Source organism: Erpetoichthys calabaricus, chromosome 2 (assembly GCF_900747795.2).
Source record: "Erpetoichthys calabaricus chromosome 2, fErpCal1.3, whole genome shotgun sequence".
NCBI classification, from domain to species: domain Eukaryota; kingdom Metazoa; phylum Chordata; class Cladistia; order Polypteriformes; family Polypteridae; genus Erpetoichthys; species Erpetoichthys calabaricus.
The window spans coordinates 341,930,590-341,949,785 of NC_041395.2; the positions used below are offsets into that span (position 1 = coordinate 341,930,590).

General features: G+C 39.3%; 1 protein-coding gene across 1 annotated transcript in view; it reads right to left on the reverse strand.

Annotated features, from left to right (window-relative positions):
* ext2 (exostosin glycosyltransferase 2) overlaps window positions 1-19,196 on the reverse strand; it is a 319,184-nt gene that overhangs the window by 17,225 nt on the left and 282,763 nt on the right. Inside the window, exon 14 of the mRNA XM_028796059.2 lies at window positions 9,184-9,266. Within this exon, the coding sequence (XP_028651892.1) occupies window positions 9,184-9,266 (83 nt within the window). The remainder of the gene's footprint in view (window positions 1-9,183; window positions 9,267-19,196) is intronic.

A 19,196-nucleotide genomic window follows, 5' to 3' on the forward strand; every position in this document is an offset into this window, starting at 1 on the left:
TATCGTCAGGATGGAATCTGCCTTACTGCAGGAAGAAGAACATCCCCTTGGACGGTAACATCATCCGTGAGAAAGCACGGAAATTGTACCAGCAGTTCGCTACAGGAGACAATGTAGAAACTTCCCATCACAATGTTCCTGAAACCTATAAAGAAAAGCAAACACGAAACCCCACCAGAAGAAGACCCGTCCAAAGATACGACTCCTCCTGAAGAAGAGGCGCCACCCGAGGAGTTTTAAATTCTCTGCATCGTACTGCACAGCTACTTCATCATCATCATCAATATCATTCATCATTGGAGAGTACCCATACATTTTACTGTATTTTAATTAAATAAAATTATTATGTATTTACTCTACTTATAACAAACAAAACGACAGCGCATACCAAAGAAAACGCGCTTGCATGAATTACAGTACGTATAGCGGTAACATCGGTATTTTACATTCTAGCACCGTAGGAGACATAGCAGTACAGTACTGTACTGTACAGTAGACGGGTTTACCTTTACATTTTGTTTTTAGGTAATGTATTAATGTGTTAAGCTGAGTTTGCAACAAATTTAAAGTGCTTTGGGGGCATACAGTATTTAGGGATTAAACTATAAAAATAGGCATTTAAAAAGGTATTTTTTTAACCACATCCAAAAATCGCGGTTTTTCACAATTCGCGGGTGCTCCGAGAATTTTGGGGGTGTACTGTATATTGTTTATACTGTGTTCATCTTAGGTATGCACTTTTATTTTACACTAGCCATGTAAACCCGTGTTGTAAAAAACCCAGGGTCCTAGAAACTATAGAAACTGTTAGAAATAAAAACTGAAATATACAGTAGAATGTCAGGTAATTGAAAGGAGCCACTCTGGGCATCTCTCTCCTAGGAGGATTAGTTTTGCCGATGTGCTGACATCGCTTGTGCATTAGTGGCGGTAGGAAAAGTAAAAGGGATACCGTTTTTCCAATGTTAGCGGCTAAGCGACTTTGTCTTCTTGCGAGGTTTTTCATTTTGCCAACGTACTCGCCATGCTTGTGTTATTTGCGGCTAAGTGAGTTTTCTGTTTCCTCGGAGGTGGAGCCCTTAACCCGACTCCACCTCTCAATTCCAGGCTGGACTTACATACATACTTCCACGTGTAGATGTTTATATGTAAGATAATTTTATATAAGGTATTTATGTTTGTGCGTTAGTATATGTGTCTTCATGTACATATAATGTTTTCTTTTTGTTTTTCCTTTTTAATAATTCTTTATCTCGCTAGTTGTTTTATATGTGCTATATAAATAAATAAAAACCTAAACCTAAATCGTCCTACACAGATATCCATCCATTTAGAACACAGGAAATTTGACAAAACGAGAGGAGAAAATTCAGTCCATCAAGCCCATTTGTGTAGCTAATAACTAAGCTGTCCTTCTATCTCATCCAAATGCTTCTTAAAGGTTGTCCAGGTTTCTGCTTCAACTTCATATCTCGGTATTGTTTGTTCCTGAGACCCCCAACTCTTTGTGCAAAGAAGTGCGTCCTGGTTTCAGTTGTAAATGCACTTCAGTTTTAAATACAAATCCAGAATGAGAACATCTACTATTTTCTAAGCGATGTCAGGGTTACCATGTGTTGGTACCCCTCCCACAAAGAAAGAAGAACCCACAACTGTCTCTGAAATTACCTGAAACTGACAAAAGTCACTGACACCCACCATTGTTGATTCCATGCTTAACAAAAAGCTGACTTTGCTTTAGAGTTTTGATTCAAGGCTGAATGACTGATAGCACGATAAGAGACATGTGTGATACTAATGAAACAAAACAGCTGGTTTGGCAAATCACCCAAGTCCAAGTCTTCAGGATATTTTTCTAGGGGTACAAACCAATGTGTCCTGGTCATTTTAGAAGATCTTTGTAGAATAAGCAATATTTGATCTTTTTTCACACTTGCCTTGCTTTACTCGATGACATGTCGAAGGCATGCAAGTACACAGGAGACAATTGCTGTTCCTTTCTTCACTTTTCAGGAGACTGACAGCACTTTTTACATGAGCTGTAAGAGGACCAGCAACTCTGTCCACATCTGTGGAATTTGGAAGGAAACTGCATAGGGACAGTGCTAAGAAAAGTTGCAGCATGTAACAATGGGATTGTGTTTCAAACTAAGTGGCTCTTTGGCTTGTCTACAACGGCGATGAAATGAGCTTCACCACTTGGTAATACAAAAATAAAATTAATTTAGTGTTGTGTTTTGACACTTTAAAGCACAAAGCATGCCTCTCTTGTAGTATAACATGTACTGAAACTCAACAGTCATGCAGTTATATCAGAATGGACCAAACAGCATTCTGAATATGAATCTACAGGCACTTCATTTCTATCAGTTGTTTGGGTTTTGAAGGTAATCTGACACTTATTAGTATAACTCCTAATGTGTGACGAGAGTAGTGGAAGCACATCCAGCATACAGTATATCATGTTCTTGAATGGCACATTGGCGAATGCAATGCAGTCTCTTGGTTGCAAGTAACACCAGTCCAGCAGATTTTCTCATTCTGGATTTGTACACACGTCAGATAATAACAAAGACTGATCACTCGTGTAAGATGCACTAAAAACAGAAAAAATGGTATATTTACAAGAGTTCTTGAATCCTGGATTAATGTAAAACCGACAAAAATGATTTTTACACAGGAAGCCTTGAAGTTGGGACACACTTAAAGAAAGGAACAGACTTTAACAATTAAAGCAGGAGGAGTCTGCGGAATTTAAAATTTCAATCAATTTGACTCATCCATTAAATATAATTCTGTAGCAGTGCTACTATTAGTTAAAACTGCATCTCCCAGCAATTCCTGCAGGGGCTGTTGGGGTCAAAGGTGGTCAGAGGGGTTTAAAAGGAGGGCAGGTGTCCAAGGGAGAAGAGAGGTGGTTTTTTTTTTTGTTGTTGTTGTATTTTGTGTTCCGTTTACTTGTCGGATTTCCTCCTGTTGATTAAGCCGCATTTAGTCTTTGTGTTCTGGATTGTGTCGTTGTTGGGGTCTGGATCGTCTTCTGTCTAACTGTGCTCTAAGGACTGATTGTGGATTCATTGGCTTCCCCGCAAGAAAAGGAGCGCTCCTTTTCCGTCTTCACCCTTACAGTGTCTACTGGTAGGACTGTTTTTACATTCCCTTTCAGCGTACAGATCTCTGGACTCACTATCGTCATCTTTCATTGAATCCGGTGTTGTTTCCATGGACTTTGCTGTGTGGAGTTGTTTGTGTTTATATGTTTAATGTAATATCGCCGTAGGAGTACAGGGGTGGTATTATTGTTTTCATTTATGTTATTTAATTTCATTATATTCTTAATTGTTGTTAGCTCCCATTGTGCCTGTATTTTGTCTCTGTTTTTGAGGGTGTGCGGGTCGGGCCAAGGCTGGGGGCATCCCTCTACGGAAATAAATAAATCACCATCATCTTGACGGTGTGAATCTTAGCGGCACCGGACCGCTACAATTCTTTAGTAATGTTTTTACCAGCCAATGATGCAAATATAAATCTTATAATTGCAAATGTAAAAGCATGTTGTTACAAAAAACACCTTTAAAGAAGTTTGCTTAAATAAAAATGTCCTAGATAATTTTAGAATTCACAAATTCAAAAGTACAAATATTAAAAATGTTTAAATTTTAGTATTGATTTTAAGCATTTTCCGAAGCTGATTGGACTGATTCCATCATTCAGGTTTTGGCTAAAACTTTATAGCCAGATACCCCCCTCTACACTAACCCTCTCTATTTATCTTGACTTGGGACCACCACCAACTTGGGCTGGTTTGATAAGCCAAGCCCCCAACCCCCCGGGTCTGGACAGTAGAGTAGTGGAGTTAGGGGGGGAAAAAAAGGACAGAATAAGAAAGAAGACAATCAGAGGTGCAACAAAAGCAGGAGAGATATCTAGGAGAGTACAGGAAAGTAGACTGAAGTGGTGTGGACATGTAATGAAGCGAGACGATGAAGATGTGGGCGAAAGAGTGATGGGAATGGAAGTTCAGGAGGAAGAGAAAGCGAGGGAGGCCAAAGCTGAGGTGGATGGATAAAACTAAAAGATGATCTGAAGGATGAGGGTCTGAGTGGCGAGGAGGTGTAGGACCGAGCTGAATGGAGAAGGTTGAGCAGGGACATCAACAAACCCCAGAGAGAGAAGAGGAAAAGAGATGAAGAGGAGGAAGAAGAAGAAGAAATTGTGTGACAAAGTAAGTGCACCACATGGAAAGTGTTGACTTTTTCAGCAAATTTGAACATTTCATAATGTGAGAAATTGTGTCACCAACACTGAGACCTAATCTCAAACTGCCAGGCCCACTCCAAAAACAGCAAGGTCCACTCCACTGATTTTTAAGCAGTATTTTTCAGTTACAGGTGAAAACATGTCGGAGAATAAGAGTTAGACTGTGTACATTGTAAGGTGATCAGGCTGTCTATGATGATATCATTCTTCATAAACCCTACGCTGAAATCCCCGTATTGATAATAAGATCCCCTCCACTTGTTGTTACACTGGGAGAATCCCTATGTCTATCACATATTAAATTTATGAAGGTCAATGCTAGTTTACTTAAAATGATAGCTTTGAGAGTGCATGATGTCACCAATTACACGGGAGTTGTAATTGTTTAATTTGTAGATGGCAGAACAAATGTTAAATGTCCTACACAGTCCCAATAAAGGAACAGAGGCTCTGCATTAACTCTCTGATTGTTCGTCTACAATTATCTGACTGATATAACACTATTTTAAATTTGTTGTTACTATTAGTATTTACATATTTTATATTCTTTTACAGAATAAGGCACAATATTATCCACTTGAATAATGGAGGTACTTTTTAATAAATGGGGATTTTAGTTTTTGCCGTGGTATTGAGTATCATAAAATTTAACTGGTATTGAATACAAAAATTCTGGTATCGTGACATCCCTATCTACAACAATAAAGTGTGCAGAAAGGGAAGGGGTCTAAATATTTTCTGAATCCACCGTAGCTGAGGCTAAATAATTGACTGTTTGAAAGTGAAGGAGACAAGAGACAGGAGGACTTAATAAAGTTACATATGAGCTCTTTAAATAAAGTGTTTTCAAAAACGTATTCGTTTCGCCTCTTTGTAAGAAGGCAGTCTGCTCAGAAATGAAGTTATTAACCATATGTAATAGGAATGAGCAGCCACTGTCAAAATTAAAAGGAATTACCAGCCACCATCTGTGCCCTGACAAGGTCAGATAAGATCCTCCTTCTAAATTCCAGGCATTCCCCCAATACCTCAGTAGCCATCTTTAAGTTGAGGAGACTGAAAGAAGCAGTAAGGTATTTGTGTCTGTGTCTCCCTATATGTACAAGCATGTGGTAATAAACATCAAAGCATGGAGGGAATTTAAAGGGAAGTTTATAATATCCAAAATATTTCTTAAAAGAAATATCTTTGGAAATGACAGCTTTTGCTGTTTTCTCAGCTATTACTGGCACAGTCGCACCAAGAGATGTATGCGCACAAGAAGCACGCCAGCAATTGTGGCATTGTGACTATTGTCACAGCTGCAGTCTACCTCCATTGCTATTTTAGAACACAAGAAAATTTGACAAATGAGAGGAGACTATTCAGTCTATCAAATCTGTTTGTCTGGCTATTAGCAAAGCCATTCCCAGGATTTCATCCAGATCCTTCTTAAAGGTTGTCCAGGTTTCTGCCTAGTTTGCTGCAGACTCCCACAACTCTTTGTGTAAAGAAGAGCTGTACGGCTTCACTTTTAAATGTACTTCTCCTTAATATCCACTGATGTCCTGAGTATGTGATTCACCCTTAAGCTAAAGGATTTTGCTGGATCTACTTTATCAGTCCGTCCTGGGTATGACATTAATCTGCATCCAGCGCTGCAAGCAGTTCCTCCAACTTGTAAGGAAAACCTGGGGGTGGTTGGCAGGATTGGCGCCACACACTCTTCCGTGTGGTGCTGAGGTGTCACCCGTTGCACGGCTGCACTTGGATCTCAATCCAGGTGGTTCATTCTGTGGTGAGTGCTGCAACACGCTGTAGTCAGTGCATGCTCCCAACCTCTACTTTGAGGATTTTAAATACCTGGATTCGATCCCAGCACAGTCTCCTCTGCTTGAGACTAAACAGGTTTAATTCTCTGAGTCTGTCACAGCAGGACATGTCATTAAGTCCCATGATGCACTTGGTTGTTCTACTCTGCACAGCTTTAAGTGCTGCTATGTCTTTCTTGTACCATGGTGGCCAGAACTGCTGCACACGATACTCCAGATACAGCCTTACTAGTGTGCATTATACAGCTTGAGCATAACATCTGTTGACTTAAATTCAACAGTTTTTATGATGTAACCTAAACTTTGCTTTTTTAATTGCTTCTGTGTATTGCTTAGTCAGTGAAAATCATCAACGTAAACTCCTCAACCCTTTTCAGAGGTTGCTTCCTGTGTGGCAATGTCTCCCATTTTGTATTTATAACTGATGTTCCTTTTGCCCATGTGTAGCTCTTTGCATTTTTTTGCTGCTTTGTCGGTGCTGGCTAATGACGACAGTACTCAGCCCACGCGTACAGGCATGAATTCCGATCTGACCATTCTCATTCATGTCACACAGCCACAAATCAGATATGTATCCGATCTAAAACCACATGTGAAAGTGACTCAAATCTGAACTCAAAAGATAGGATTTCTGAGCCCACACAGCCTCCAAAAAATAAGACTTGTGTCACATTATTGCGCAAAAAAAAAAAAAAATTCAGATTCTAGTCTCTTTAGCCTTGTAATGTGAATATAGTCTAAGGGAACGCCAGAAGAACTGAGGAGCAACGTCATGGACACTCATGACTCCGGGCAAGGTGATAACACCTTGCTAACTACAGAACAGAAAAACAGTATGCAACTGGCGGGGATTTAAAACAAAGGCAACACTGCCAAGAAATGGACGTTGGCCTAAAATTTCACCTAGAGCTACAGGTCAAAGGTAATCCTAAAATACAAGGTAACATTTGTGACAATGCAGGTTCGCTCCACGCTTCCATCCGACTGCTAGGAGCTCTTGAACCTGACAATGTCGGTAATGTCATTGACATGAGCTGACAAATGAGGACAATTCTCAAATGAAGCCAAGGGATAGTGCAATCAGTGCCAATGTGCTTTAATTAAAACAAACAGTTGTGTCACAACAGAAATGCAGTGTTCCACAGTTTCAATAAATATTCCATAAAAAAGTGCAAAGTGGGGATAAAAATAATAAATCCTTTAAAATCTGAGGTTAAAAATGCAGTCTCACTCTTCACGATCTTAGCACACCTCCTTCTCTCATGGGTTCTCCCATAACTCGCGTAGCCGGCGGAGACCAAAAACAGCAACGAGCTCCTGTTGGCCGACCGCCGTCTTGGATGCCTTAAGGACATCACAGCCAGACCGCACGAGGTCGCTTTGCACTTACATAGTCGCTCCTCAGATCCCTCGGGAGGACACCTGCCTTGCTCACCCCACTCACCCGAACATTCAGTGGGGTGGACTAGCCCCTACAGCGCCACAACCAAACGCTCCTTTGCGGGGCCCCAGCTCGTTCTGCTCCTCCTTCCAGGTGGCCATATCCACCTGCCAAGACTGCTCTTTCCCATCCTTTAACCTCTTATCTTCCTCTTTTTCTCGATCCATCTATTCCCCCTTTCCTTAAACGCACGCCGCAGGAAGCCAATGAAGCAATTGAGCATGATCGCACCCACACATGCAGGTGTGATTCTCTCCAACTACCTCATTAACTCCCCGCGGTTGTGCAATCGCACCCACGGAGAACGACACGCTATACGGATTTAAAACCTGGCCCTTTTTTTTGAAGCCGCGGACCCGCTATACCACAACATTAGAGGCCTACCTAACTTTCCAAGCTGCCCAACAGATTAAAAATAACCACCTGAAAAGAAATGCCATATATGGAGGGGTCAGCAGGAAAAGTCAAACACAAAGCAACAAAGACCACCAGAACAAACCTGAGATGTTCTGGAAGTCTGTGTGCTGGACAGAGGAGTCCATAATTGAACTATCTGGGGCTGTACCATCATTAAAAGAATTGTTAACTCTTAGGAAATATCAAGGGATTCCTGAGGAGAATGTCAGGCCATCAGATGGACAACTGAAGCGGGGCACAAAGATCCTAAACAATCAAGTAAGGCCGTTGAAGAATAGCTTTAGAAGAAAAGGGTCGGTGTCCTGTATTGGCTGTGGCAACGCCCTGACCTGTTGTTGCAAAACGTAAAGATTGCATTTTTTATGAAAGATAACCTTTAAAAATTCACAGAGCTGGCAAAGTTTGGTAAAGTAGAGTGTGGGATAAGAGGCAACCATGTAAAGTTATTGGGGATGTCACAAGTTACCGACTTCTGCACACAAGAACATCTGGAAGAAGAAGCTGCAGCCACAGCCAAGAGTTTCAAGTGGACTATTCTTCATCACATAAAAGAGCTGAAGATTGACCTGGGGAAACAATTCAAGTTCCTGGTTTCTATTGCAGTAATCACACTAACGTCCTGATGTCTAATAATGCAAGATGTGTAGTTCTATGTGAACTGACAATTCCTTGGGAAGATAGGATGGAGGAGGCATATGAGGGAAAGAGGGGAAAATACAAATAACTGGTAGGCGAGTGCCAGGGGCATTAATGGTGAGCACAGTGTTTACCAATTGAGAGAGGCTATAGAGGCTTTGAAGGACCCTAAAACTCTGTACATAATCACAGGACGGCACAGCAAGAAAGCCATCAGGAACATCACAGAGGCTGGATAGAGAGCCTTGAGATGGCTGTGGATCAAAGTGTGAGGGGATCCATGGACAGCAGAGTGCTGCTTAGTAAATCCCAGCTGGGTCACCTAGGCAATGTTATATGATTTTCAGAGGGCATGAAACACCATGTGACCCCAGGTAAAATCACTAGTGATGTGACCAAATGAATCATAAGAAGCATGAAATAACTCGTGATTTGTTAAATATCTAGTCTATGGTCTAATAATCTAAGATCACGTGACCAAGTCATTTTTTTGGTTTTGGATGCTCATTCCATATATTTATTCATCTTCAAAGAATATTTTAAAATTATGATGACCACCTTGAAGGGTTTATGAACTTTCAAGCATGACTGTATCTTGAGGAACATTGAAAGACCCACCTCTCCACCATATGAGTTTGGTCCAGAGACAGCCCATCAATAGCAGTACACTCCGGGCACTTGAACTTTTTCCGGGGAGTCACCTTTACGAGAGAGAGGAAAAAAAAGGAAAAAAAGAAAATTTATAATTATTACACAGACAAATTAATGGATCTACGCAGATTCTGAATTTTAGAAAGAAATATGTCAGGAATGGCAACATATAAACCTACAAACAAGTTCTGAAGTCAGAACATTCGAACACTCCAGACGAGAACAGGCCATTCAGCCCAACAAAGCTCGCCAGTCCTATCCACTTATTTCTTCCAAAAAAACATCAAGTCAAGTTTTCAAAGTCCCTAAAGTCTTACTGTCTACCACACTACTTGGTCGCTTATTCCAACAGTCTATCATTCTTTGTGAAAAGAAAAACTTCCTAATGTTTGAGTAGAACTTCCTAAAGTTCTTGAGAAGCAGCTATAAGTGTTCATGAGCTACTGAGTAATTGTTAAATTAACAATTTCAACACTCTTGTTTCATCAAGACACAACTTCAGAATCTCCCCTCAATGCCACTGCTAACACTATAAGGTGTACACTAAAACTATGAGCAAGGCCAACCTGCCCCTTGACCAGGAAGTAGCACTCTCTGTTATCCGATTTGTCAGTTAAGAACCATTTATCCACAAGCTACTCAACACTATTCTTGATGATCCTGTGTGCCTTATTTTAACACCATATACTGTATATATTATTTTGCTGCACTGAAAGAATCTAAACCCACCTATGATAATAGAAGGGAAAAAACAATTGTCCCATATCACTTAAAATTGGAGAGAAAAAAGAAAAATGTTAAAATATTTCCGCTAGTGATGCTCTGATCAGGATTTTTAAGGCCAATACCGATCACCGATTTCATGTTACTTGATCATCCAATTTTTTTTTCCTTTTTAAAATATTTTACACTAAGCTCTTGCATAACCAGATCCAAAGAAGCCTTATGTGTTATATCAAAATGCATTTTCATAATTAAACTATAGAGGACAGGTGTTAACTTCATTTTTTTATTAAGAAAATGAAATTTTATAGGCTTGTTGTTTAATGAGGGCGGCACAGTGGCACAGTGGTAGCGCTGCTGCCTCGCAGTTTAGGAGACCTGAGGTTTGCTTCCCGGGTCCACCCTGCGTGGAGTTTGCATGTTCTCCCAGTGTCTGTGTGGGTTTCCTCCAGGCGCTCCGGTTTCCTCCCACAATCCAAAGACATGCAGGTTAGGTGGACTGGCGATTCTAAATTGGCCCTGGTGTGTGTTTGGTGTGTGCTTGGTGTGTGTCCTGCAGTGGGTTGGCACCCTGCCCAGGATTGGTTCCTGCCTTGTGCCCAGTGTTGGCTGGGATTGGCTCCAGCAGACCCCCGTGAGCGGGTTGGAAAATGGATGGATGGATGTTTAATGATCATAAAAATGCTAAAATAAATAAAAATTCCTTAAGATACATACTATAACTAATAAAATATGTACAAAAATATGTATCCATAATACATATGGCATAAAAGAAAAGAAAATGCTTCTCATAATTAGAAGCTGTCATATTGTTTAGTTTTTTTCTGTAGACTTAATTAAAAACAGTAGTTTTTTACCATATCTCTAACAACAAAAAATTTATTCTCACACAATCAATTAATTGACACTGGCAATTAAACACTGCTTAAATGTAAATAAAACTGCATTTATAGGTTTAAATCATTTTAAATCTTTAATTGTACTCTAGCTTTTTGCTTTAAAATATGCATTTACTACATTTATACGTGTATTTTTTCTTTCTTCAGTGTATCAGCTAGACATTCATAATTCTTGAGGTGTAATTATAAATGTGGATTATCATTTTAATTATGTAGTACTTTTTTCTTACTAAAATGTATGCTGTATGACACACAGCAACAGATAATAAACACAGTACAAATCTTTTAAAAAAAGCAGCAAATGTATTAAATGTTCATAAGTTGTTTATCAAGAAGACACAAGACTAACATGCTTAACAAGTTTATACCTAAAAGGCGCATTCTGCTGTTAAGCTAACAAGCCTATTTCTTACTAGGCAACAATTTCAAATTTGTCTTTATCTTTTCTTTTTCCAATTACAAATGCCACACTTAAAAAATGCTTGCTGCCCAAAACTCAAATGATGTCTGTTTTAATTTAAAGGACAAAATAAAGTATTTGATTAACTGCACAGGACAAACTCTCCAAATTCTGTTTTTCTCAGTTTATTACTCCACTTTATTTAACGCAAAGGCAAAGCTCTTCTGTAAAAGATGCTTCGACTTGCTGCTCTTTGTTTATGCTGCAGGAGGCTTGCTGCAAAAAAAAAAAAGAGACACATGCTGACTCAATTACCGTAATACTTTGTGTAAAGGAGCACTGCAACTAGCTTAGAAAAGCAGGTGTGAAAAGATGGGGTTTTTGTGATCGGCCAATTTACCGATCATTGATGGGAGTCTTTTTTATTGAAAATTGGTCGATACAGATTATTCTTAGAAGTGTAGGCCTTTCATTAAGAAAAACAGCACAAAAAATCCAAGTGTTAATGAGTTCAGTGGTGTTGCACAATCAATCCAAAGGCAACTGGAAGAAACTCTGATAGGAAGAGACCTGGCTGACCCAAAGTCACAACCCAGTCAAAAGATTCTGAGGTTCACCAGCCTGCGTGATCACTGGCATCTCACAGCACAACAGCTACAAGCACAGCTTAACGGTGGTCAACAAAAGCAAGTGTCAGTCTGTACTGTGAAAAGGATACTGCAGGTTTGACAGGGTGAGATGCAGTAAGAAAGTCATTCCTTAAAGGACAAAATAGGGGCCTTGAAATACCAGCTGAGGACTACTGCAGACTGGAGGAAAGTCTTAGCGACATATGAATCAAAATTTGAAATCATGCAGGGTGTTTGTACGCCGTCGAGTTGGTAAAAAGATGGTTCTTAAGTGTGTGACGACAACTAATAAACATGGAGGAGGAAGTGTGGAGGCTGGAGGCAGAGTTGGTGACTTGCACAGAGTGACTGGCATTCTGAATCACAAGGGTTGCCAAAGCATTTTGCAGCACCATTGAGTCATTGAGTGAAATAAGTATTTGATCCCCTACAACCCAGCCAGAATTCTGGCTCCCATAGATTGGCTATGTGCCCATGTGGCACACAGATTACAATCAATCAATCAATTCCAGATACTCCTGATGTGTATAAATAAAGCACACCTGTACACAGAATCAATTTCTTCCATTCCAACCTCTCCACCAACATGGGCAAGACCAAAGAACTGTCAAAGGACGTCAGGGAAAAGACCTGCACAAGGCTGGAATGGGCTATAAGACCATCAGCAAGAAGCTTTGTGAGAAGGTGACAACAGTTTGTGCAATTAATCAGAAATGGAAGAAATATAAAATGACCATCAATCGCCCACAGTCTGGAGCGCCATGCAAGATCTTGCCTCATGGGGTGAAGATGATCATGAGAAAGGTGAGGGATCAGACCAAAACTACACCGGAGGAGCTTGTTAATGATCTGAAGGCAGTTGGGACCACTGGGATGTTCACTGGCAAACTTGAGACGGGCCTGCACACGTGCCGTCTTGAGCATGGGGACCTTGCAGGCGCTGCAAGATTTCAGTCTATTATGGCATATTGTATTACCAATGCTGGGTAACACGCTGGGCTGGGTTGTAGGGGATCAAATACTTATTTCACTCAATGATTTGCAAATCAATTTATAACTTTAATGTAATGTGTTTTCTCTGGATTTTTGGTGTATATATTATGTCTCTCTCCATTAAAATGAAACTACCATAAAAATCAGAGACTGTTCATTTCTTTGTAAGTGAGCAAACTTACAAATTCAGCAGGGGATCAAATACTTATTTTTATTTCCCCCACTGTAAACAGTTTCAACTTCTTTCTTTTCTTAGTGTAACATCGCTTGCCAGGCAGTGTGGCGAAGTGGTTAAGGCTGTGGGTTCAAATCCCACCACTGAAACTGTGTCACTCTGAACAAGTCACTTCACCCACCTGTGCTCCAATTGGAAAAATAAAAGATGTAACTAATTGTATCTCAAATGTTGTAAGTTGATTTGGATAAAAGCATCGGCACAATAAATAAATGTAAATGTTAACGGCACTATTCCTTTATTTGTTTTTACTGCAAACATAAAGGAGAATAAACCTATCAAAGTTTCCACAACCCATGGAGGGTTGTTACAATAACAATGTAATTGCATTGTATATATGAGATAATAAATCTGAAATAAATTGACTACACTATATATCAAAGCACTGCTTTAATTTATTTATTTATTTTTTTAAGCCAGTGCCATCATCCTCGGGCATGCTCATCAAATATTGCAAGCTCGCAATACCAATCAGTACGCAGCTTTATATGACATGTTTTTTGCACACATGATAAGAAAAGGCAAAATATGCACTACAGCCAAGCCATGATCAAACAGGAAGTACAATTTTTCTACAATGCATGCCGAGTGGCTTTTTTTGTTCAGAAGATGGTAGAAAGACAATAACTGAAGACGATGTGTTTGAGTGAATAAAAGTAATTAGTAACTTCTAATTTTCTAACAAACAAAAAAAAAAAAAGCTTCTAGTTTCCTATTGCTGGAGATTTTTTTCAAACCCATTTTAAGATGAGGCTGATTTAATTTTAAGAGTTTTATGCCAATGTGGCATTATGATTTGTAGAAATTTTAATGAACATGCTACAGAAAGGAAACAATTCATCTGGTGACTGTACGGCAAGTTTTGCATAGGGCTTACAGCAATGGGCCTCAATTTCATTTAGACAGTAGACGCATCAGGTGAATTTGAGTTCACTGCACTTACTCTCCATTACCTGAACGTCACCTTTATTTAGGTTATCTCACATGTCTACTGTCTTTACGCCTGTAAACATTTGTAAATAATATTCACTTTGGGAATGTTTGATTCACATTTACTATGTAAAAGTTAAAGAATAAGTTTGGTATTTTTCAACTTGAAGATATTTCTTCATAAACATGGAATATATGCATTTGCCACACAAAATTGTGTTCTTAAGTTATGCACTCTCTATATAATGCTACAGTGTTTTACAATGGAGGTTATGGGGCATGGAGGAAAAGCTTAAAAACTTACCAAACATGTCTATTATTCAAGCCAAGATAGCTGACGAGTATTGATTCTTGGATCTGAAAATAATTATCGCATATTCCTGGTACTATTTTTCTTGTGGTAAGGATATGTTTTCTATTCGCTTGTGAAAATTGTCACGTAAACACGGAGGTAAGTCAAAACAAAACCAATCACAGGGCATGAAAAGTTTACTGTGATTTGGTCTGTTGGGAGGAAACCACAACCTGAGTGGGAAAAAGGTAGTTGTGCAAGAAGTTAGGGGCTGAATTATTGTGTAAGGCTGGTTTTCTTTGAAAATGTTCAAATTTTATAATATTGGTGTGTTTTTGGTTCAAAAATTCCACGTATAAACCAATGTGTGAATAATCACAAGACACAGGTTAATACTCGACAACTGTTTTGACTGTAAGTTTTTAAGCTTTTCCTTCATGCCCCATAGACTACAAAGTAAAGTGCCAGTATGGGTAAGATATATTATATATATATATATCTGTATATATATATATACACACACACACACACACACACACACGGTGGGTATAGAAAAGAATCCCTTCAAAATATTCCCATTTTTTTGCTTTACAGCCTTAAATGAAAACACACAAAAAATATTTCTTCCCAGCTTTACTTACTCAATACAACCTATAACATCCAAGTGAAAGACATCACAGCTACAGTTAAAAAATCAAAAACATGAAATACTGAGATTAATAAAGGATCACCCCTCAATGTCAATATTTTGTTGAAGCACCTTTTGCTTTAATGACAGCCTTGAGTCTGAAGGAATTCTTCCCTATTAGCTTTGCACATCTAGATTGAGTAATATTTGCTCCCTCTTCTTTACAGAACTGTTCAAGTTCGGTCACATTTGATGGTGGGCGTTGGTGGACTGCTATCTTCAAATCTTTTCACAGATTTTCAGTGTGATTTAGGTCTTGGCTCTGACTGGCCACATGAGGACATTCACTTTTTCTCCTTCAGCCACTGTGTGGTCAATTTTGCTGTGTGCTTTGGGTCGTTGTCGTGTTGAAAGGTGAACATTCTGCCCATCCTTCAACTTTCTGGCAGAGGGTAGCAGGTTTTCCTCAAGAATTTGACAGTATTTTGCCCCATCCATTTTTCCTTCTACCCTAACGAGAGCTCCAGGCCCTGCGGCAGAGAAGCACCCCCACAACAGGATGCCACCTCCATGCTTTACTGTAGTTATGGTGTGTTGTGGATGGTGAGCTGCATTAGATTTCCGCCAGGTGTACCGTTTGGTATTGAGGCCAAATACTTCGATTTTGCTCTCATCTGATCATAAGACCTTTTTCCACTTGGCATCAGAATCTTCAAGGTGCATTGTGGCAAAGCTCAAATGAGCCTTAATGTGGCCTTTCTTGAGAAGTGGATTTTTCCTTGCGACCCTCCCGAACAAGTCACAATTGTGGAGCGCTTGTGAAATTGTTGTCACATGCACACCATTAATGACCACTCTTTGCCATAAAATCCTGTAATTCCTTCAAAGTGGCCATTGGCCTCCTTGCTCTTCCATCCAGTTTGGAAGGACAGCTGGATCCAGGGAGGGTCCTAGTAGTACTAAACACTTGCCACTTCTTTATGATGGACTTTACTGAGCTCCTTGGGGTTGATACAGTCTTTGAGGTGTTTTTGTCTCCATCTCCTGCCTTCTGTCTGTCCACAACTATATCCCTGAGATCTTTTGAAAGTGGCTTGCCACCCACAGTTAGTTGTTTGCTGTCAGTTGCACTACCAAGCAAGGGAATGAATGGACCAGGAACAGCTTCACTAATCACATGGACTGCAATTGAGCACAGGTGGAAGGAAGCCAGTAACCACAATGGAAATGGTGGGCACTAACACCTGAGTGAGTTGTTTGGGGAGGGTGGGGGGCACTACGGGTGGTGATCCTTTATTCATCTAAGTATTTCTTGTTTTTTATTTTTTTAAATTCTTCTGAACTGTAGCTGTGGTATCTTTCACTTGGATGTTAGAGATTGCATTGAGTAAGTAAAGCTGTAAAAAATATTGGTTTGTGTGTTTTCATTAAAGGCTGTAAAGCAAAATCAATGGGAATATTTCGAAGGGGGGGGGATTCTTTTCTATACCGACTGTATATACAGGGTGAGTCAAAATTATGTTAACATTTGAATGGTGGAAACAATTTATTCACAAAACATACTTCATATGTGCAAGATGATTTACAGGAATGTCTCAACCTTGGGGTGGGGATGGATTTGATTTCAATCCTATTTTGTTTTGTAAAAATTGATCTATTTGTGTGGAATGATTACAATAAAATCAATTTTATATATATATATATATATATATATATATATATATATATATATATATATATATATATATATATTTGACTCATCCTATATATATATATATACAGTACTGTGCAAAAGTTTTAGGCAGGTGTAAAAAAAATGCTGTAAACAAAGAATGCTTTCAGAAATATAAATAATGATTGTTTATTGTTATCAATTTGCAAAATTCAAAGTGAGCGAACAAAAGAAAAATCGAACTCAAATCAATATTTGGTGTTCCTACCTTTTGCCTTCAAACCAGCATCAATTCTTATAGGTCCACTTGCACAAAGTCACAGATTTTGTAGGATTCTAGTCAGGTGTCTGATTAACCAATTCTACCAAACAGGTGCTGATGATCATCAATGTCACACGTAGGTTGAAACACAGTCATTAACTGAAACAGAAACAGCTTCAAACTGGGTGAGGAACAGCCAAACTCTGCTACCAAGGTGAGGTTGTGGAAGACAGTTTCATGTCATGGCAAGATTCAGTACAGCAACAAGACACAAGGTAGTTCTACTGCATCAGCAAGGTCTCTCCCAGACAAAGCTTTCAAATCAGACTGGGGTTTGAAGATGTGCTGTTCAAGCTCTTTTGAAGAAGCACAAAGAAACGGGCAACGTTGAGGATCGTAGACGTAGTGGTCGGCCAAGAAAACTTAGTGCAGCAGATGAAAGACACATCAAGCTTATGACCCTTCGAAATAGGATGATGTCCAGCAGTGCCATCAGCTCTGAACTGGCAGAAACCAGTGGGACCCAGGTACACCCATCTACTGTCCGGAGAAGTCTGGCCAGAAGTGGTCTTCATGGAAGAGTTGCAGCCAAAAAGCCATACCTCCGACGTGGAAACAAGGCCAAGCGACTCAAGTATGTATGAAAACATAGGAACTGGGGTGCAGACAAATGGCAGCAGGTGCTCTGGACTGATGAGTCAAAATTTGAAATATCTGGCTGTAGCAGAAGGCAGTTTGTTCATTGAAGGGCTGGAGAGTGGTACAATAATGAGTGTCTACAAGCAACAGTGAAGCATGGTGGAGGTTCCTTGAACGTTTGGGGCTGCATTTCTGCAAATGGAGTTGGAGATTTGGTCAGGATTAATGGTGTTCTCAATGCTGACAAATACAGGAAGATACTTATCCATCATGCAATACCATCAGGGAGGAGTATGATTGGCCCCAAATTTATTCTGCAGCAGGACAACGGCCCCAAACATACAGCCAAAGTCATTAAGAACTATCTTCAGCTTAAAGAAGAACAAGAAGTCCTGGAAGTGATGGTATGGCCCCCACAGAGCCCTGATCTCAACATCATCGAGTGTGTCTTGGATTACATGAAGTGACAGAAGGATGTGAGGAAGCCGACATCCACAGAAGATCTGTGGTTAGTTCTCCAAGATGTTTGGAACAACCTACCAGCCGAGTTCCTTCAGAAACTGTGTGCAAGTGTACCTTGAAGGATTGATGCTGTTTTGAAGGCAAAGGGTGGTCACACCAAATATTGATTTGATTTAGATTTCTCTTTTGTTCATCCACTGCATTTTGTTGATTGATGAAAATAAATGATTAACACGTCCATTTTTGAAAACATTCTTTGTTTACAGCATTTTTTCACACCGGCCTAAAACTTTTGCACAGTACTATATATATATATATATATATATATATATATATATATATATATGACAGATATATAGATATATAATTATATTTTTTTGTAATTATAGAAAATGATTAACTTTAGAACACAATTTTGCATGGCAAATGCGTACATAGCATGTTTGTAAAGAAATAACTTTGACTTGAAAAACACCAAACTTATCCTTTTTCTTTGATTTTATTAAAATCAAATAACATTCCATACAAATAAGTCATGTTTTACAAAAATAGGTTTGAAACAAATCAACTCCCACTCCTGCAGGCACAGTATTTTGTGGATCTGATATATATAGAGTACCATATCATCTGCATGTAGGGAGATTTTCTTTTCAAGTCTTTCTCTGATAATCCCCTTTATTTCATAAGCATTTCGACAGTGAACTGCTAGTGGTTCAATGGCGATTGCAAAAAGCAGTGGTGACAAGGGGCATCCTTGTCTGGTACCACGTTCTAGTTTAAAGTAGTCTGAATTAATGTTGTTAATACAAACTGAAGCTTCTGGACTGGTATACAGTAGTTTGATACATACACAAATGTTTGGGCCAAACCCAAATTTCTCCAATGTGGTGAAAAGGTACTTCTATTCAATCATATCAAATGCTTTTTCTGCATCCAACGATAATATCATCTCCAGGGAGTTTGACTTTGTGGGTAAATATATTACATTAAACAGGCATCAAAGATTGGAAACTAAGTGTCTGCCTTTAATAAATCCAGTTTGGTCTTCTGATATTACCGAAGGGAGCAACCAAACTTTTTTTCTTTAAATTTTATTAATTTTATTGTAATCATTCATACAAATTGATCAATTTTTACAAAAAATAGGATTGAAAACAAGTCGATCCCCACCCCTGAGAGAGAGAGCATGGCCAACGGGGTAAAACCTAAGGCTTGT